This window comes from Megalobrama amblycephala, linkage group LG20 (genome assembly GCF_018812025.1).
Source record: "Megalobrama amblycephala isolate DHTTF-2021 linkage group LG20, ASM1881202v1, whole genome shotgun sequence".
Classification (NCBI taxonomy): Eukaryota; Metazoa; Chordata; class Actinopteri; order Cypriniformes; family Xenocyprididae; genus Megalobrama; species Megalobrama amblycephala.
The window spans coordinates 1,115,119-1,138,053 of NC_063063.1; the positions used below are offsets into that span (position 1 = coordinate 1,115,119).

Below are 22,935 nucleotides of genomic sequence, written 5' to 3' on the forward strand. Positions count from 1 at the left end.
TTGCGAGATATAAAGTCAGAATTGCGAGATATAAAGTCAGAGTTGAGAGACAAAGTCAGAGTTGCGAGACAAAGTCTGAATTGCGAGATATAAAGTCAGAGTTGCGAGATATAAAGTCAGAGTTGCGAGATATAAAGTCAGAGTTGCGAGACAAAGTCAGAGTTGCGAGACAAAGTCAGAGTTGCGAGACAAAGTCTGAATTGCGAGATATGCGAGACAAAGTCAGAGTTGCGAGACAAAGTCAGAGTTGCGAGACAAAGTCTGAATTGCGAGATATAAAGTCAGAGTTGCGAGATATAAAGTCAGAGTTGCGAGATATAAAGTCAGAATTGCGAGATATAAAGTCAGAGTTGCGAGACAAAGTCAGAGTTGCGAGATATAAAGTCAGAGTTGCGTGATATAAAGCCAGAATTGCGTGATATAAAGTCAGAGTTGCGAGATATAAAGTCAGAGTTGCGAGATATAAAGTCAGAATTGCGAGATATAAAGTCAGAGTTGCGAGATATAAAGTCAGAATTGCGAGATATAAAGTCAGAATTGCGAGATATAAAGTCAGAGTTGCGAGATATAAAGTCAGAATTGCGAGATATAAAGTCAGAGTTGCGAGATATAAAGTCAGAGTTGCGAGACAAAGTCAGAGTTGCGAGACAAAGTCTGAATTGCGAGATATAAAGTCAGAGTTGCGAGATATAAAGTCAGAGTTGCGAGATATAAAGTCAGAATTGCGAGATATAAAGTCAGAGTTGCGAGACAAAGTCAGAGTTGCGAGATATAAAGTCAGAGTTGCGAGATATAAAGTCAGAGTTGCGAGATATAAAGTCAGAATTGCGAGATATAAAGTCTGAATTGCGAGAAAAAGTTGCAATTACCTTCTTTATTTTTTATTTAGCGGCAGAAACAAGCTTCCATATAATATATGGAATGTTGTAATATAATAATATTATATTACTATAACAACAAATTGGAGTAGAAACAATTAAAAAAACAATAATATATAACAAAACAACAAAAGGTAATAAACAGAAATAACATACATAATAGTAAAATTAATAATACTACAATATCTTAATATTACTAAATAGTCTAAAGATGAAAATAAATAGTCAAAAGCATGTTTTTATAGCCTGACGTGGTCATACTCAATTCTAGTCATAATATATGAGTCTGATACTGCTCCATTGGGCTTTGATTATGGGGGCGTATTTCAACCGATCCAGGAAAGACCTCAATTGGATAGACCTACAACCAATCAGAGCTACAGAGTTAGTGACGCGACGCATCACTTAGTTCTGCGCGACGCATAGTTGTCAACAGAACTCAACTGCACACATGCTGGAACTAGTAGAAGATGAGCATAAACAATCTTTGCCGGTGTTGTAAAAGAATTTATGTATACACGGAGTACTTGCCAATTAATGCGCTGTCGATATCTTCTATAACGGACGCAATGGCGGAATCTACACATCTCAGTTCTTCAACAACAGCCATCATTGTTGTAAACTAACCCAAGCGCTCTTTGATGACGTGGCTGATTACGTTTCTGGTGATAATCTGTCAATCATCGCCCTGACAATGTGATTGGTCCGAACAGTTTCTGTTCGGGCATAATTACTCCTCTACGGATCGAGTCCAGACTGAACTTCCCGACCTAGAAATGTTGTGGGCGGGGCTAAGTTCGGCTGGCATCCAGGCTAATGTTTTTAGGAAATGTTATCAAAAAAAAAAAAAAGCAGTAATATTTGCAATGTTGCTTTTAAACAATTAATAATATTGTTTTTAAATATAATTATATCTCACAGGTAAAATCATTGTGAGAATACTCAATTTATCACCCAGCAGTTTCAGATTCATCATTTCATTTCTCAACACTACACATCTATGAGATACAATCGCTGAGAGATCCTTTTTGTTTATTGTTTACAAAGAAACAAAAGCTTACCTGGCCTTGTTCATCAAGTTTCACCATCCAACCTTTCTTGAAGTTCAGCAGGTCTGGCTGTAATCCAAAAGGGAAGCAGTCATGAATATAAACAGAGGAACAGTCGAGCTATTCGTGTCATATGAAGTGAGATCACACAGGTCTCCATGCATGAGGAGCAGAGCAAATATCAGGTGTGCGGCGTGAAGTACTGAAACTACAACGAGCTTTCACACGCCATCCAAAACCTACCCACAGGAGTCCAAGAGCTCACCTCGCTTTCAGACATTACAGCAACAAACACAAACACAAAGCACTTTGGTTCTTTTACACTCTTGGGTGATAGAAAAAGATGCAAGTCAAGGTGTTTTTCTGGACTACTTGACCTCACAGCCCATGACGGTGAGGTGGAAAACACACTCCACATGCCAGGTCTGATTCTCTTGAAGAACTCAAGTGCTCCACACAAAAGGAACAACACCACAGGCATTTGTGTATTGCGTCCAGGGAAAACAGGGTGTTAAGAGTGCTGGATGGAGCAACAAACACACACACACACTCTCAAACAAACGCGCCATACACACACTGAAAAGAGCAGGAGTGTACAATACTTGAATTATTTTACTTGATTACTATATTTAAGTATTATTTGGGGGCATTTGCACTTTACTCAAGTGCAATTTAAATGGAATACATGTACTTCTCCCTAATTACGGTGTTATTTAGCCTAGCTGAACAACAGAGTGCAACAAATGTTCCGGAAGCGAAATATATAGCACTGTTCTAGTGTTTATTGGATATTTTAATCCAAAAATTGTACATATTGTGCTTTTAAGTATTATTCTCAAGTAGACATGTGCTGATATTCGGTAATACTATATATCACGATAATGAATATGCACAATATTGTTATCATGGGCACTTCAAAATACCGTGAATAATTATTACGAATTATTCACATTTTTATAATACATTTTAAGAATACTTTCCCCATCAACCATATAAAATGCACAACACCGCTGTATGCTGCGTCGAAAGGACACGCGCCCAGATGTAAACAAGCCCAACGTGCCTGAGAAGCACATGGCGAAACGAGTGAAGGAGATGCGCTGATGGAACAGCAGAAATGCAGCGGTTACCCCGGAAAGCGTATTTAAAATACTTGAAATAGACTTTTTTGTATTCGCAATGTTGTTCATCACAGCACCAAATACTTAATACTTAAAGACTTAACAGGTTATTTTCAAACTTAAACATTTTTAAATTTTAATCTGGACTACAACATGCTATAATGATGGAAAATGTTCTGATTATTTGTTATTGTTTAGTAACACTTAGTGAAATAAGGCTTCATTCGTTAACATGTTAAATTATTATTATCAAACTGACAATGAAAAATACTTATAAAGCATTTATTACTTTTAGTTAATGTTAATTTCTTAGTTAAAGTTTAATAACATTACTAAAATCAAAAGTTGTAACTATTATTTAATGGAACTGAGCTAAAACTAACAATGCTAACAACTATTTTTTAACTAACATTAACAGAAAATAATAACTTCTGTAACTAATGTAGCTATCGCTCATTTTTAATCTTAGTTAATCCATTAACTAACATTAAATAATGAGACCTTATTGTAAAATGTTACCTGTTATTTATAATTCTTTTGCATTTTAATCTGTTTGAAACATTTTACTTTATAATTTGTGTACTGCGTTATTGTATTTAAATGTTCAGCGTTCTTTTTGTTATAAGAAAAATAGTTCTTAAACCTGTTATAGTATGGCAACACTTTTTTTGCATCTTATTTCAATATTGTGATAATACAGTATACTGTGATAAAAGCTTCAGCAATTATCGCAACATGAAAATTATTCTCAAGTACGTTTTGCACCCCTGGATAAAGGCCCTGACATACTTAGAGCGAAATTGAAGAACATCATTTTGAACAAAATTAGGCCAAAACAAAGCTCGATTTGCATTTATTACGAAACAGCTTTCCAGAAAAGTTCGTTCTGGCTGGTAAACACCTCAAAACTACCATTGGTCTGTGGTGATGATGTAATAGGTGGGTGTGGCTCTGAGGCTCCGCCTTCTTTAAGATTAATTTCTTCTGTTCAGATGCAAGTAAAAACATGAACACAATGGAGATATGCTTTATAGTAGAAACTGAAGCTGTAATTCTTATTGAAAGATACTCGGACACTGATTTTCATGTTTAGTACTGTAAGAAAGCAATCTATTGTATAAAGTGCTGTATTAATAAACGTGACTAGAGTCTGAATTGCAGAGCTGCTGCAAACATCCACATCACTATGATCAGATGGTTTCTGAACTGCTGTTTTCTCATTTTATGTTGTGTGTTTATTTTGTTATTGAGAGGAAAGCTGCAGCACATATTTACGTGTAAAATGAATTTCGAGCTTCTTTTTACCCCTAAGCGAAGAATGAAAAAGAACTTCGCCGTGAGTATATCAGGGCCTCAAGAGTTCTGAAATGCAAAACGTATTCAGGCTACAGTGAAATAAAGTAGATGGAAAGGCCTCTGACTCACACACACTCACACAGGAACACATGGGAGGCGAGAGGACAGCAGTGGATGCAGGGAGGAGGTGAGGATGACCTGCGCAGGAGAGAGGAGAGCGCTACACCCCGCAGCAACAGGGGAGGAACAGGACATCCACGGTCTTACAACAATAAAGTGCACAAATACCACAGAGAAACAAGAGGGCGATCAGGATTAGTGTGGGTAGAGACACCAGTGCACATCATCCATTAGAAAAACTAAGGTTTAAGGGTCAACGACATGTGAATGTGTCCATGATAAAGGAAGCTTGTATTTAATGTAGTTTAAAGCATGTGCACCTGTTATTTTAGTATCACTGAGATACCATTATAGTTTTTATTATTATTATTTTGAGTTTATTTTGATATTTTTCATTTTCATTTTTACGTTTTTTTTTTTTTTTTTTAATGTTTATATAGTTCTTGTTAACACAAAGTGAACTAACGAATACTTTTAACAAAGGCTAATAAATGCTGTAAAAATATATTGCTCATTGTTAGTTAATGTTACTATAATGCATTAATGTTAAATGTAAAATAACAGTGCCTTCCTTGTATTAACCCTTATTAAAGCAACTAAAGTTACTCAGTTGACAGCAGTGAGTGATTTTCTCTTTATCTTTTGTTGTTTGAATTATCATTAATGACAGACAGCAGCAGGTTTATTAGGCTACTGTCACTTTAAGAACTAATTCACTGATCCAACTGCGATTGTCTGTTTAAATGATTACACGCCAAAATGGGCAGTTTGACATTTTTTGTGTGCATTTATCCTTTCAAGCACAAAAGTTCTCTTTTGTGTCACCAACTGGCAACAAGAAGTGTGTCACTTTCAAAATGTTGAGATCGCCTTCTTATTTTTATCCGATTTGCTTCAGAATAATGTCAAGACATGGCGAATGTAGACCTGTGAAAAGAATTTTGATATCTTAAACTGTTGCCATGTCAACGCATCAATCTTTAATATTCTGTTTGGATGCTTTGGAGACTCTTAGCATGCTTCAAATTGCATGAAACTCGACACACGTCAGAGATGACAGCCAGTAGACATGGGCAAAACCCTAGATTGGGAGGAGGGCCTCTTTAGCAGCACATTTTGACAAAAGTGTGTGTGTGTGTGTGTGTGTGTGTGTGTGGGGGGGGGTTAGTTTTACCTACAATCACCAAACTTGGTACATATATTGTTCTCATTGAGCCGGACAACTTTCTATTTTACAGTCATTAGCTCCAACCAACAGGAAGTCAGATATTTTTGTTTTAATGTGATTTTTTCTAATAATCAGGCTTTTAATTTTTAACTACTCCTCCTACAGGATTCATACGATTCACACCAAACTTTAAGAACATGGTGGCAAGACATATATGTTAAATTGTGAACAGATATTGGTTCTCAAATGGTGTTGCCACGGCAAGCGATTAAATAATCACAAAAAGGGAAACAGAAGGAGTCTCATATCTTGATATAATTCTTTTACATTTACCAGGGTTTGGGCCCATCATCGCTGCTTGCAGCTATATTAAAATATAAAATATATATATATATAAAATTGCTTTGTTTAAATTGGCAAAACGTGCAAATGCATGATAAACTTTTTTGTTGACAAAATTATTTGTCAACGAAATTATCACTGCACATGACGACATTTTACAACCTCAACTAACGTTACCTTGTCAAAAAATGGTCAAATTATCTGATTTTTTACTTTTTGTCTCGACACACATTGCATATTGGTCTTTTGACAAAAGCTTCAATTTTAAAGCAGTTTTGCTAATTTTTTTTATAAGAAATAATACAAGTCTGTCAATGCTTTTTAAATAAATAGGTGTTTGTGGCCTGTACAATACATAAAAAAGTACCAATGAGTGAGTTTTGGACAGTACTGATCTCCATCTGACAGTGAAGTCTCTGTAAATTGAGATGTTCTTTATATCATGCTGACTAAAATATTCCAAAACAGTAGTCCATCTTTTGCTTCAAAACATGCCAAATCCTGCTGCTGCTCTCTTTAACCTTTGAACCTCAGCGAACAACAGAGCCATTGTGAGGATTTGGAAGCGGTTCACCTCGCACACAATGTTCTCTGACTGAAACACTCCCTTCTGAAAACGTCTTGGAAGTGGCAGGACACACTTTCAAACGTCCAGCATTCTCTGCTGAATGAAGCTGTGAGAAGGTTTGGCTTACGGTCATGACTGATTCGGTGGTCCTGCGGTCCAGTGATTTGGCTCTTCTCAGAGGAGGCAGGGTGGAGTGATGGAAGTCTAAACCCTGCGCCGGGTCCATCTTCTGCTCCTGAACGACAAGAAAGAAACAGCAGGTTCACACTTTGAGAGGTTTTAGGCAAAGGCAACATCACTAACTAGTAAATGTCTCTTCTGCTCACCAAGGCTTCATTTATTCGAACAAAAATACAGTAAAAATTGTGAAATTTTATTAAAATGTAGAACAGCTGTTTTCTATGTGAATATATAGTAAAGTGTAATTTATTCCTGTGATCAAATTTGAATTTTCAGCATCATTACTCCAGTCTTCAGTGTCACATGATCCTTCAGAAATCATTCTAATATGATGATTTGATGCTCAAAAAACATTGATTATTATCAATGCTAAAATGAGTTTCAAATTTTTGTGGAAACTGTCACACATTTTTATTTTCCAGGATTCTTTGATGAATAGAAAGTTCAAAAGAACAGTATTAATTTGAAATAGAATCTTTTCTAACATTCTAAATGTTAATACTGTCACTTTTGATCAATTTAATGCATCCTTAATGAATAAAAATAGTAATGAATAAAAATAATAATTTCTTTAAAAAAAAAAATTGTAATGACCCTAAACTTTTGAAATTGAACAGTAGTCTACATCTGTATTAATGCGTTTAAAAATAAAACGCATAATAAAAGATATTTTACAAAAGATGACATTTAAGTTAATAAATTAGTGTTTCACAGGTTAACTTAAAGTGAGCATAAATGATGATAAAAACAATCTAAATATGAAAATAAGGGAACATATGAAAGCTCGTTTGTCACTGAATAAAAAAATTTAAAAAAAGGTAATTGCGACTTTTTATCTCATAATTCAGACTTTTTTCCCCTCACAATTGTGAAATATAAACTCGCAATTGCAGATTAATAAAGTCAGAATTGCGTGATTCTGAATTTTTTCACAGAATTGCAAGATATAAACTAAAAAAAGTCAGTATTGTGATTTTATATCATGCAATTCTGACTTCATAACACACAATTTCGAGTTTCAATGTGAAAAGTCAGAATTTTGATATATAAACCCGTAATTGCGCGAAAATGTCAGAATTGCGAGAAAAAAAGTATAAAGAATAATCTTTTATTTTTTTATTCCATGGCAGAAACAATCCTCCATAGAAACATGCATGCACAATAAAATGTTCAATATTTATCTTATGTTATATGTCTAATGTTAACAGATAATGATATGGCACTGATATATGCATCCCTTCAGAATACCCCAGTAAAAACTGTATTATTTATTAAAGTCACGCCAAATGTTGAAAGCATAGTTTTATTCAAGGGTGTGGACTTGTTTATCCATTCGCTGAAGATGTTTCGCCTCATATCTGAGCAGCTTGCCTGGATATAGATGCGTGATTATGTCCATATGCTCTAGAACAATATTTGACAGACAGTCTGTGGATCACTGACCTCCACAACAGAGAAGCTTCATAAACAGCTCTTCAATTGCCCTCAGAATGAGGCAGAAAATGCCTATATCACATCAAAACCCTGGACTGACCTTGAAAGCAGCGAAAACAATAACAAACTTGGGCTTGAGGAGCTCTCAGCCTCATTTTAGATTCAGCTTGAGCCTTGTGTTACACTGTCAAATGCTTTTGCTCGCAACAATAATCCTTGTTATTTTTTCAGAGCAGTTTGGCCGGAGAAACAAATGGTGTTTGTGCTGCTTCACCGATCACACAGACGCAGATACTATCGCTAAAGAACGCCATAAAAACAAGAGCCTTGATCAAAATCTCTATCGTTCACATTGTTGAGAAACCACTAAACGTTGCACTGAACCTGCATAAGTGGAAACAGGAACAAAAGGGAAGGTGAGCTTTTACTAGCACTAGTTTTTGTGTGTATAAGTCTGGATGAGCAGAAATAATTCTTTGAGGGAAGGGATTAAAACTAAAACAAAGAGCCAGACATGAAGACAGAGGCACTTAAAAATGGTGACTATTTGTTTTTGTCAAAGCTAGTTTATTTGGCCTGAGGCTCAAGACTAAGAAAAGGAAAAAACTGTCAAGGGAATCCAAGAACATAATGGAAACTGGAAATGAATTGAGACAAAAGGTCATGCGTGCAAGAGCCGAAAAACAGCAGAACGTTTTCTTAAACAAAAAGTCATTAGGTCATCTTTTGTGTTGGGTTATAAACATTTAACAGAGGTATGTGTGTTGCACATCACAGAAGACAATGTTAGTATCTGTTAGTTTTAACTGTAGGAGAAAACTGGTTCATTTTGAGCTTATTTTCATCTGCCAGGTTTAAGTTAGTCACTGACTCAACATCACACGATCTGACGTTTTCTTACACCTATAGTACATCGATGACTCATCAGTGTCTCATAATTATTCATGAGACTGCATGTCCTTATCCTATGAGAAGACGCCTCGCTTAATTATTCATGACCGCATGTGTTGATTTCCTATGACAGACGCTGTAAGATCACATACAGGAAGTGAAAGACACACGTTCATGGATCACAAGTGAGTGTTTGTTTTTGTTTTATAAGAGTTTCTGCGTCACATATGTTATCTTTCACAAACCCAGAGTCTCGTGTGATTCTAAAAACACTGCTTATTTAAAAAAAAACTGCAAAATAAGCCTCAAAAGTTATTAAAGATGCAACAGCGAGTTCATTTCAGGGTTATTATAGTTAACCTTAAAGTAAACCTAAAACCATTAAACTTTTTTTCCCCTTGAAATAAAATAAATGTGAGCTGAAATGACCTAATGATATATTATATATAATATTGCATGCTTTATATATAAATATAAAGCATGCAATATTAAAATGTGACTATATTACTCATTGAGGAGAAGAAAAGCTGTCTCGTGAAATCAGGTTGAGGTTGACAAAAACTTTTACAGTGTTTGCATTATATTGTTCTGTCTTTTACCACATAATAATTCCAATAACGTGCATTTGGGAATGCACACAAAGTCTGACGTGCTTTGTGTTTGCATAAGCTGCGAGTGTGACATTTCACCAGATTTGTAACGCAAACCATTTATAAACCTACGCCAACACAAATCCCTCTCTCTTAGTTTGCATGTTCTGATGTCCCACATGTTCTTGTTCAAGAAATTACTTTCACAAAGAAGAGACCAAATATCATTTGAATTAAATGTTATTTAGCCGATATTAAACAAGGATTTGATCATGCTGTAAAGTGTAACAACAATCACATGTTGCTGGCGCCCTCTGCAGGCTGTTGTGATAATACAGTACAGTCCAAAAGTTTGGAACCACTAAGATTTTTAATGTTTTTAAAAGAAGTTTCGTCTGCTCACCAAGGCTACATTTATTTAATTAAAAATACAGTAAAAACAGTAATATTGTGAAATATTATTACAATTTAAAATAACTGTTTTCTATTTGAATATATTTCACAAAGTAATTTATTCCTGTGATGGCAAAGCTGAATTTTCAGCATCATTACTCCAGTCTTCAGTGTCACATGATCCTTCAGAAATCATTCTAATATGCTGATCTGCTGCTCAAGAAACATTTAATGTGTACAATTGTACAAAATATTTGTGTACAATATTTTTTTTCAGGATTATTTGATGAATAGAAAGTTCAAAAGAACAGTGTTTATCTGAAATCTAATCTTTTGTAACATTATAAATGTCTTTACTGCCACTTTTGATTGATTTAATGCATCCTTGCTGAATAAAAGTATTCATTTCTTTAATTTCTTTTCAAAAAAATAAAAATAAAAATTCTTACTGACCCCAAACTTTTGAACGGTAGTGTATAATGCTACAGAAGCTTTGTATTTCAGATAAATGCTGTTCTTTTGAACTTTCTATTCATCAAGGAATCCTGAAAAAAAAAGTACACAACTGTTTTCAACATTGATAATAATCATAAATGTTTATTGAGCAGCAGATCAGCATATTAGAATGATTTCTGAAGGATCATGTGACACTGAAGACTGGAGTAACGATGCTGAAAATTCAGCTTTGCATCACAGGAATAAATTACTTTGTCAAATATATTTAAATAGTACACAGTTATTTTAAATTGTAATAATATTTCACAATATTACTGTTTTTTTACTGTATTTTTAATTAAATAAATGTAGCCTTGGTGAGCAGACGAAACTTCTTTTAAAAACATTAAAAATCTTAGTGGTTCCAAACTTTTGGACTGTATTGTACATTACGTACATAAATTGATTGTTTATATAATGTACAATACATTATGTATTTTAACAGTGTTGTTCAATGAAACCACTTGCTTTCATTATTCTCTCATTGTTATTATATATGTATTTTAAGTCAATTTTAAAGGCTATTGTTCTATTAGGTCTATTTTAATAACAACAAAAAATATAAAATTACTCGATTAATCGTCAAAATAATCGATCGATTACTTGATTAACAAAATAATCATCGGTGACAGCCCTAGATTAGTTAAAGCATAAATACTATTATCCAGTAATAAATTTCATCATTGAAGATTTCTTAAAAAAAAAAATAGTGTTAAAATATCATCTTGTCAACCCAATATTGTGTATCGTCTCTTCTCATGAGATAAGTGTACCGTCACACCCCTAAAACGTCCCCTAACCGCAGCTGAAACCGGGATTTCGTGACTCTGTAAGAGCTGGCGTGAGGGTAAACCCATCAGTGTCGGTGAGGATGAACTCCGGGGGCATCGGTGAGCATTCATTACCTCCCTCTGGAAGCGTCTCATTTCACTGCGGCCCTGTCTGACTCCACCGCGGCTCGTCTCCTCCACCTCCATCCGCTCAGCGTGCTCCAGCTCCAACGCCTCCAGCTTCTCGATCACATTCGAGCGGCCACTGAGAATGCAGAAACAGGAAGAGATCTTAACAGAGACAAAAGCTTCAAGTATAGATTTTGCAGTTTCCGGCTTAATTTGTGTTGAAATTCAAAGCGGTTCCTTCACTTATAGATCTCACATGCTGTCTGAATGCTCATGTGGGTATTCGAGCACATGCGCTGTGAAGAGCGATCTTAATGCGGCTAATATGAACACTGTTTGTTATGTTTTCAATGAATGCAACCAAAAATGTGTTTCTCAATATAAATTCAGCACAGCTAATTTTTAATTACAGGCCTGCTGTTCAGTCAATAAATATCTCATATGTAATATATTATTAGAAAAACTTTATTGTACTTAAATACTTAATTTTTATTGCATTTAAAACCTTCAAGCATTGTTTACTTTATTGCCCTATTGCTGGTAATAATTACCTGAAAAATTTAAAGCAATGTTTAGTAAACTGAGAAATACTACATGGCATTATTTTAATTTAATTTGTTAGTATACGTTGATTTTTACTTTAAGTAAAAATGGCTGTAATCTTATGTAATATTATTATGAAAATATAATACATTTTACAATTATACCCTACAGTAAAAATTTTAAAATATTATTGTAATGTAAAACAGCTGTTTTCTATGTGAATATATAGTAAAGTGTAATTTATTTCTGTGATCAAAGCTACATTTATTTAATTAAAAATACAGTAAAAATCACTAAATATTATTAGAATGTAAAACAGCTGTTTTCTATGTGAATATATAGTAAAGTGTAATTTTTTCCTGTGATCAAAGCTAAATTTATTTAATTAAAAATACAGTAAAAATCACAAAATATATAGAAGTAAAAAGCTGTTTTCTAGTGAATATAATAAAGTTATTTCTGTGATCAAAGCTAAATTTATTTAATTAAAAATCCAGTAAAAATCACTAAATATTATTAGAATGTAAAACAGCTGTTTTCTATGTGAATATATAGTAAAGTGTAATTTATTTCTGTGATCAAAGCTAAATTTATTTAATTAAAAATACAGTAAAAATCACAAAATATTATTAGAATGTAAAATAGCTGTTTTCTATGTGAATATATAGTAAAGTGTAATTTATTTCTGTGATCAAAGCTAAATTTATTTAATTAAAAATACAGTAAAAATCACAAAATATTATTAGAATGTAAAATAGCTGTTTTCTATGTGAATATATAGTAAAGTGTAATTTATTCCTGTGATCAAAGCTGAATTTTCAGCATCATTACTCCAGTCTTCAGTGTCACATGATCCTTCAGAAATCATTCTAATATGATGATTTGCTGCTTAAAAAATATTTCTGATTATCATCAATGTTAAACAGTTGTGCTGCTTCAGATTTCTGTGGAAACTGTGATGCATTTTATTTCTTTTAGGATTTTTTTGATGAATAGAAAGTTCAAAATAACAGCATTTATTTGAAATGGAAATACTTTTTATCATTATAAATGTTTTTAATGTCACTTTTGATCAGTTTAATGCATCCTTGCTGAAAAGTAGTATTAATTTTAATGGTAATGTATATAATTATGTATATAAAATTATATATTCCTCAGGAAGAGGTTAAATGCGCCTCCTTGTCGTGATGACCCCAACATATGCAAACATTTTCCGAACTACAGACAGGAATTCAGTTCACAAAACAATGTCTGAAAATATTAAATGACTTTTTTCAAATTTTGCCCTTATTTGGGATATGCACCACATTGTCAGGCCTCCTTAAAAGGAAACAAGAAAGCCAGTCAGTGAGGTATTTCTGTCACATGACTGCTCACAGCCTCATTGGCTACTGGGTACAAAGTGGCACAATTCCCATAAACCCAAATTAAACCAGAGTAGAGAGCGTTCCGTTCTTTCTGTATGAATTCTTCAGCGCTGCTCATCTATGATCCGTCTGATTGTTGGGAAAAAGTGAGCTGTCTTAAGAAGTACGTCAGAGATGATGCCGTTTGAGACACTCTGACCTCAAAGGGCTGATGGGAGCGCCTTAAAAAAAGGAAAGCAGGATTTACCCTGTTCATTTAGCTGTAAATGTAAGCCGATAGATTTCAGTTTGACACAGGCTAGATGTATCAGTGATTTAACATGGAAAAATACCTTCCTCCTTTTTAGTGGATCAAAGAAATGTCTTGCTTTGGAAAAACTGATATAGTCAATTAGAGGAAAAGTAGATGCATTTAATAAAACATGGACCCTTTTTTACAACTGTAACTTATGTTAAGTAATTTAGTTGTTTGCTTATTATAATTTGAATTTATTACATAAGTTGGGGTGGAAAAGTTGTAGTTATATTGTACATTTTTACTTTTGTTTGCTTGATTCCATCAAGCACTGTTTATTTCACTGTCCTGTTAATGGTGATTTTTAAACTAGTAAATTTAATACTGGAGCCATTTTGATTTAATTTGTTAATATTTACTTCAAAGGAGAATTATTAATACAAAATAAACAAAATATATATCAAATAATATAATAATAATAATTATATTATCATTATGTATAATATTCGTTCAGAAGTTTGGCTCAGTAACTTTTGTACGATTTTTAGAGGTTTCTGAAAGAAGTCTCTTATGCTCATCAAGGCTGTATTTATTTGCTAAAAATACAGTAAAAACAGTAATAAATCTGTATTTTATGTTGTTCCTTTGGAGAGTATAACGAGAAAACAAACACAAAGCAGCGATGATGTTTACTGAAGGTGTTTACCACCAACATTAATGATATAATGATCCCCGTAATCTCCATTATTCCACGTCAAAAGCATGTTGCAAAACACTTTTTGGCCTAATAAGGCGCATGTGGTTTTATCACGCAGCTCTCCGGAGCGTAACCAGCATGCCTTTAAAAGGAGAGGCAGAGAGAATGGCCTGCGCTCACCTTCTCTCCGGGCTGAACACAGACTCTTTGTCCTGTCTTTCCGGACTGCGGAGGCGGCTGCGTTTCTCCGGCTTGCGAGGGTCGGCGGCGTCGCCGCGGCGGGGCAGAGCGCGGTGCGGGCGTCCCATCGGTTCGGCCGGGTGGCTGTCGGTGCTGGTGACGGTGCTGCCGCTGGCATCCGAGTCCAGAGAACTCATGGAGCCGCTAATGTGGGAACCGTTGGACAGTAGGCTGCTGCCAGATGGGAAGGGGTCGCTGGGAGCAGGAGACAGGCAGCGCGGGACGCCTCCCATCTCTGCGCTGTGCCGGCTGGACGAGCTGCCTGTGGGCGACAGCGGGTCGTGAGAGGGCTGGGAAACCGCCGAGTGGAAGGAGAGCCCGCTCCGCTCCACTTCGTCACCGTTCACCGAGCTCTGATCGGAGCACCGGCTCGCCATCGATCCCTCACCTGTAGAGTGCAATGGGAAAATCGTCAAACTTCATGGTGCAAATGTGGGTTTTTAGAAAGATAGATGTGTATGTGGATTCTCCCGCACCTGCAGAGGGCAGTGGTGAGCCGAGAGGTGGCATGTCGCTGGCGGTCCATGTCTGGGAAACGTCCGCCTCTCTGTTTTGCAGCTCCTCTTGCCATATGATGGAACTGGAGTCTGGCGTCTTCTCCGCTTCAGGGATGCCCGAGCCGGTCACCGCGACCTTCGCTGGGCCTGGTTCCTGCGATCGAACGTATAACATACATCATCGTTTCATTACACAGCAGTTTAAGTCTTATTTTTATGGAATATTGCTGTATGATTTATCCGTGCACATCATTATTGTTATATATCATATATCTTCTCCTCCCTCTTGCAGCTTCATCTCTTCTCTGATGATGAGGGCGGGGCAACCTGTCACTCACATGAGATCCACCAATAGCAAACCACAACCATCCAATCAATTCCCCACAGACAAAATCAAGCCCCGCCCTACATTTGTTCTTGTTTGAGAAGCGTTTCACTCGATATACGACACAATAGAGAAGAAAAGACGAGTGCAACTTCCCTTTCGTGACGACTTTAAGTGAGCATTAGATAATATAATAAATAATAGTAATAAGCAAGGAAAATCATTAACAATTTAAGTGTATTAAAATTGTAGTGATAATAATAGTCCTCTATAAAATGCAATTTTACAACTATATGATTTCTCATGATTGCTCTATGATTTCTACTGTGCAGAAAACGCATCAGAATCACAGAATCCAGTCATAAAAATGGAATTTGGAGGATGATGTGGAATGTCATGGAATTTGGCATAATTTGAATAAATCAAAAAGAAATCAAAAGAAACCGCAAAATGTACTTAAAGTAATAATAATGGTAAACAAAACTTTTTTTTTATTAAAACAATTTCAATATATTTTAGTCAGTTTAAATTTAAACAAACTTCTGTTCACTTTGTTTTACCAAAAATGAAAGGACTTATTCAAATTTCATGATTTTAAATGATTTATTAAATTGTTTAAAGGTGCCCTAGAATTGAAAATTAAATTTACCTCGGCATAGTTAAATAATTCGAATTCTGTACATGGAAATGATAGTGAGTCTCAAACACCATTGTTTCCTCCTTCTTATATAAATCTCATTTGTTTAAAAACCTCTGAAGAACAGGCGAATCTCAACATAACACCGACTGTGACGCAACAGTCAGGAACATTAATATTTTAATTCATCTTTACACTTTGTAAAGATCCATTTTGAGGGTTATATTAGCTGTGTGAACTTTGTTTATGCAATGTATTATAGAGTTGCGAGCTGGGGGCGGGGAGCGCGGAAATTTAAAGGGGACGCACGCTGAATCGGCACATATTTAATGATGCCCCAAAATAGGCAGTTAAAAAACTGAATGAAAAAAAATCTATGGGGTATTTTGAGCTGAAACTTCACAGACACATTCAGGGGACACCTTAGACTTGTGAAAAAGCGTTCTATGGCACCTTTAAGTTTTATGCATTAATTTCATTCATTTGAAGAAAAATCACAACAAACCAAACAGAATTTCTGAAAATTAACACTTTATAGGGCACTATTATTGTTTGAATTTTAATAAATCATTAAACCTGAATTAATTCTATTGATTAGACATACTTTTTCATTATTAAACTTTTATTAAACCATTAACCCCTTCACTGTCACTCCCTTTTTGAGCAAAGACATGAAAATGCACTATCCAAACTTAAATTGTAGTAATTCAAGAATACTTTGGAATATAGACATAAGTTTGGTCTTGTTTTGAAGAATTTCACTTCAGATTGTTGATAAGTGAATGCAGTTCAATAAAAAATAAAAGTATAAAAAAGTTAAAGAAGTTTAAATTTACTAATCAAATGTACTGTACTAATTTTTATTTTTAAAGTGTGTTCCAAATTTGAAGTTGATATCACAAAAATTGAAGTCCCCATGGATTTTGTTTAGGCGTTGTACCAAAATTAGCCACCGGGTGACATTGACAATTGTTTTGATGCATTCTTCTGTAACAAATTAATACATTTCTGTCCAAATATCACTTCTATTACAAAACAAATATGGAAGCTCGAGACCTTTCTGACGATATGCGTTTTTTCAAGATTAGAAAAGTTGACTATAAAAGTAGTTCAAATAAATGTTTTAATATGAAACATGACTCCGCCCACTAGAGGGAGGAGCCCACTAAAAGAATTTAAAATACCATTTCCATGGTAACGCAATTTCACAGGATGAATTCTGAGTTAAGCTTTCAAATGATACCAGATTTATGAAGAATACTAAAATACGTGATCGAAAAATTAAAACAGAAAATTTCCGAAAAAATAACATTTCATAAGGCCATATTATTGTTGAAAATGTAATAAATTATTTAAGTTGCATTAATTACATTGATTAGACATTCTTTTTGATTATTAAAAAAAGATGTCTAATAGGAATCCAGGAAAACATTGAATTTGGAACTAAAAATAAAATAAATAAAACATTTCATGAAGGCTGAAGGCCCCGGTCGTACCTGTGAGGTTGCTGGCTCCACTTTGCGCTTCTTCTTCTGATTTTGCTTGTTGGTTCGGGGATAAACCACTAGCTGTTCAGTCCATCTGGTGAAAGACAGAAGAGGTCACGCTCATAGTGTGTCCCATCGGCGGGTGAGACGGACACCCTGAACACGCCACTCACCCGTTGATGATCTCCTTGTTGTCTCCTCTGATGTAGTACTCCTGCTCGGGGGTGACGATGCAGAGCGCGTTCTTCTGTCCCGTCCTGGGCTCGGCGTCGATCACGTCAGTGCACAGGTTCATGTTGACGGTCCCTTGGGGTAACGTGCTTGGCTGTGTGTGACAAAACATGACAAATTAACCCATTTTTTCAGCTTGTGCTCTTAAAATATTCAGTAAGGGGCTACAGTGAGCCAAGCTGATAAACTGTCCGTGCTGCGCAGGTTTCATTCAGAATAAATCAGCTGGGCACCAGTGCGACCTCTAACAAAATTCGCAAAATTTGGTCACAGTCCGATGCCCTGTAATATATTCTTCATATCAACAAATATCAGCCTTAATCTTTACTGTACTGCTGACGCCAGTGTTCCCTAATGCTTCAGGCCTGCCATCATCGGCCCGTGCCAAACACGTCACTGGAAACAAGCCTTTATTTACGCCCGTCACCCTGGTGTGCTTTGAGAGGCTGGTCACGTCCTGTACTGGACCCACACTGGACCTCCTGCAGCTGGACTAATGACTGTACGGATGCATATCAACTAACTTGTTTTCATCTGGACAATAAGGACACTGTCTGAATGTGGTTCATTGACCTCAGCATTCACTGTATAAACTACAACCTGTAAGTTCCTTCATTCAACTGAATCAATAAACTCATTTCATAAGAAATTAATAGTTTTATTTATTAAAAGTGCATTAAATTGATCAAAAGTAACAGTAAAGACATTTATTATGTTACAAAAGTCATGTTTCTTGAGCAGCAAATCAGCATATTATCAGGGCTCCTGCAACTGAATGGTGGCATTTTGCAACCTTTTTTCCTGCCGGTGCGACTAAAGTTTGTTAGAGTTCGCACTAGGTTGCCCAACTTATGCCCAAGAGCTGCCATTTCTGTTGGACATAATGCATACGAGAAACATCAAATGGCAAACGAAACGAAAGCAGAACGGAACCGCGCAACTCGTTTTAGCTGCAATGCACGGACCGGACAAAAACAAACAACGCAACGCAACGTGAGCTCAGAAGGTTCTTGCACACTGATCTAGATCACATGACACTGTTACTAGCACTGGGAGATCCAATGAGAAAGTGTAGAATTCGCCACAGAATTAATAAAATCACAGCGAGATCTAGTGGGAAGCATTTAAGTGTTATAAACTACAGGTATCAGATCAAACAGCGCTGATGTGGAAACTAGGAGAAATATTGATGCTATGACTGAACAAGTTATACAAGACTCTGAAATTCAAGCACTTTTCAATTAGAGATGTTCCGATACCCCTTTTCCATTCCCGATACCGATTCCGATACCTGAGCTCAGGGTATCGGCCGAAACGAGTACTAATCCGATACCTGGGTGCAGGGCTCTGAACCGGTTCAAGGAGCGAAAACGAACTAAATTTTGACCGGAACGTAACCAGAAACGGAAACTGAATCAGATTTAATCGTTTTGAACAGAAACGCTCATTTGAAATGGCCATTAACCGGTTAATAACGTTATTTTTTCGTTCTATTTAATATTTTGCTTTGGCAGTCAACCAATCACGAATTCAAATAGTACAGCCTATGCAAATGTGACGCTGACGCATCCAACGTGAGTGAAATGCCCGCGCTGACGCTCTAAAGTGAGATATGCCCGCGCTGACGCGCTCAGCTCAGCTGTCATGTCATCATAGGTTAGGTAAGTTACAATGGCAATGCCCTGGCATTAGTTTTTCCGATGATATGTGTCACCATTAGGCCTACATTTAAGTGAAAATGAATGTCAAGTAGGCTAATATGCAGCTTGTTGTGCGTTTTGAAACCAGCGAAAATTACAGGATGTGTAATAGGAGTTTACACAACGCCACATCATGCACATGCAGCGGTTCAGAATAAAACTATAGGCTAACATAACACATATACAACAAAAGGGAATATTTAGGTCTATAGGCTACGCGAAATATTTCACCATATAATTAGGTCTACAGATTAACAAAACGAAAGTGGTTCATTGTGGCGCACTCCAGCAATCTAGGAAAGGAAACAGACATTCTGCTTGTTTTCGTTATTTAAATGTCTTTTGTAAATGTATGAATTATGTCTGGCTTTTAAATTACGACCATAAACCATAAATTACAAAGTACAGTTTAGGAAAAAACGTTCCAGTGGTCGCGCCGGCGCCTCATGCGCGCGCACACAAATACTTGCATTGCTTACTTGATATCGCAGCTGTTAAATATTAAAATAAAATACAATCAACCAAACATATAAAACTGCCGTCCTGTGACTGTGCTGTTACGTGAAGAATGATGTCGATAATGCGAGTGAAGTACAAAGCTTACATAATAAATAGTCTAATAGTTTAGCATTCGTCTCGAAAATAGAAACAGTGCCGAATGAGAAAGGTATGCTTTAAATTAATTCATTTAGCATCTTATTTAGTTTTATTTCTAATAAATAACCCTGTTTTTCACTTCTTCGCTGCTCTAAACAGTGGTTGCTTATGGCAACAGCACAACTTCCTGTGTTTGCATTCTGAGAAGAATTGATTTCCGATTTGCTGCGTTAAGCAAAGATAGCGGGCACAACTAGATATTGTTTAAGAAAATGGTATCGGATCGGTACATGAGTTTAATTACTCGCCGATACCGATGCTAGAATTTTTTCTGGTATCGGTGGTATTTCCGATACTAGTATCGGAATCGGAACAACCCTATTTTCAATGACTTTTTAAAGTGCTTTTACAGCACTTCAAATCTCTAAATATGATCCAATTTTAATGTTATTTTTAATTTGATGATTTCTAAAACTTTGTGGCAAAAAAAACTTTTATTTAAAAAGGCATGAAATTACCAGTATATGGCGGCAGAGGATCATTTATTGGCTTATTAGCCATTTACACTCCCTAATATATGATAAATCACAAGGTCTCATGAAAAACAAAAACTTTTCTTCAAATTGTGACTGAATTATACAGAAAGCAAGCAAAGAGCGCTCATTTTATAATCACTGAAGCTGTCGGTCAGTTCAGTATGGCACATTTAATAAGAGAAGAATATTTACATTTTTTTTTTGCATGTTACTGTTGTCAACAAAAGTTAATTTTATCTACATCTCGATTCAAGCTCAGTCCTTTACTGTCACATTTCTGATAAATAAACGTGTAATATTATTAGTAACTGCACTTATTAATGCAAAACAATAGTAATATGATTCCAAATGTTGGTCTGGAGCCCTGATATTAGAATGATTTCTGAAGGATCATGTGACACTGAAGACTGGAGGAATGATGCTGAAAATTCAGCTTTGATCACTGGATATAAATTACACTTTACTATATATTCACATAGAAAACAGATATTTTACATTATAATAATATTTCAGAATTTTTACTGTATTTTTGATCATAAATGCAGCCTTATTGAGCAAAAGAGACTTGATTCAAAAACATTTAAAAAATCTTAACCGACCCCAAACTTTTGAATGGTGGTGCAAATCTTGCCATTTAAAAGTCCTGTTTATTTTAAATGATCTGCCGGTGTCACTTGATTTTATAAAGAATGTGCACTATTATGTCTCTCATTTCATTGTTCATTTACTTATATAAAATTTAAATATTCTACATGCATCATATCATCCTTTCTCGCCATTTTGGAGCAAGTTGGACAGGTCTGGAAGGGCGTGAGGATGAGTATTTCGGGGTGAACTGCTTCTTTGAAGCACTGAAGAAGATTCTTTTATTGTCGAGATCCTGAGATTCACGCTCAACCGTCTCGTAACGTCTGCCTTGGCCGTTATCAGACGTTCCACAGACTCGAGATGTAAAACAGGTGCCGTCTTTTCCTGACTCCTTTTATGGCCATTTTAAGTGATCTAGTTTTATTAAAAGCTGCCAGTAAACTCCAGGGAATGCCAAATATGGAAATTACAGTGTGTCACAGTTATAAACTGCAGCAGTGTTTCTGTTTCACTACAGAGGGAAGAAAAAAATCTGGGTAATGAGACACCAGCAGTGTAAGAGCGGAAGACACAACAACAAAAAACTTCACGTCACTTCGGCATGGCCCGAAAACACAAAACCGGATGTTTCAATCCCTTTTGTTCTGCCATAAATCATGATAGAAACCTAGACGTATCAGATTACTAATTTCATATTATTTTATCCATTCAAGAACTAACCCAAAACTGCAGCATAATGTCCTGTGAACCAAATAATTTGAGCTATGTGTGCCAAAGTTCGACAGCAGTTCAGTTAGGTCTTTGGACTCACTTGGGGGTGGGAGTCTTTAAGTCATCTTCAGATAAGTGAGGAAAATGTGAGGCAATGTATGGAGGAGGAAAAAAAGAAAAACAGGAAGACCAAATAGCTAGAAGCAGAACTGTCATCAGAAGGGAATGTTGTCCCAGGCCCTGAGATGAAGGGGCCCGCTCAGGTCCTTACACATTGGGCCCGGGGGGAAGAAAGGAGGCCCACCCATAAAAACACACTCGCAGGTCCTGTGAATTACAGCAATACAAACGCTTATGTGTGCTAGTGTCAATGAATCAGCTCATGATGTCTTAGCAGATGGGTTTTTGTGATGAAGTGCTAGGGGGTCCGTGGAAAAGTTTTAGAGAAAATCTGCGTAATAAAATGTACAAATAAGTAAAATAAGATTAAAAATAAATTACATTAAAATATAAAAATAAAATGTAACAGTACAGTACTATAATAAACGTAACTTAATAGAAATAAATATATTATATAATATTATATATTTTAAAAAAAAAAAAACATTAATAATACATTTTTCACAGTATAAACTGTAGATTCTCGATTCGTGATACAATGATTCTGGATCGATTCTGATATTTTCCGAATATATATATCGCGATTCTCTCTTGAATCGATTCTCAGCTTCGTTTTTAACAGCAGATGGCGCTGCGTGCTTCAGAAACATTGCTTCCAATTCCTTACACACACCATTTAAACCTAAAATAATCATTCATAAAGTTTGAAAAGTTGAAGCGAATTACATTCAATGGGAAAGTGTAGAATTCGCCACAGAATTAATAGCATCACAGCGAGATTTAGTGGGAAGCATTTAAAGGTGCCCTAGAACTTTTTAAAAAAAGATGTAATATAAGTCTAAGGTGTCCCCTGAATGTGTCTGTGAAGTTTCAGCTCAAAATACCCCATAGATTTTTTTTTATTCATTTTTTTAACTGCCTATTTTGGGGCATCATTAAATATGCGCCGATTCAGGGTGTGGGCCCCTTTAATTCTCATACTCCACGCCCACGGAGCTCG

At 35.7% G+C, this 22,935-nt stretch overlaps 1 protein-coding gene across 1 annotated transcript in view; it reads right to left on the bottom strand.

Moving 5' to 3' along the window:
- The window catches only part of LOC125255751 (myosin phosphatase Rho interacting protein), a 78,256-nt gene that overhangs the window by 34,594 nt on the left and 20,727 nt on the right, over nt 1–22,935 (bottom strand). Inside the window, 7 exon segments of the mRNA XM_048171226.1 lie at nt 1,940–1,996; nt 6,670–6,777; nt 11,431–11,560; nt 14,447–14,894; nt 14,983–15,157; nt 17,462–17,546; nt 17,626–17,777. Coding sequence (XP_048027183.1) covers nt 1,940–1,996; nt 6,670–6,777; nt 11,431–11,560; nt 14,447–14,894; nt 14,983–15,157; nt 17,462–17,546; nt 17,626–17,777 — 1,155 coding nt within the window.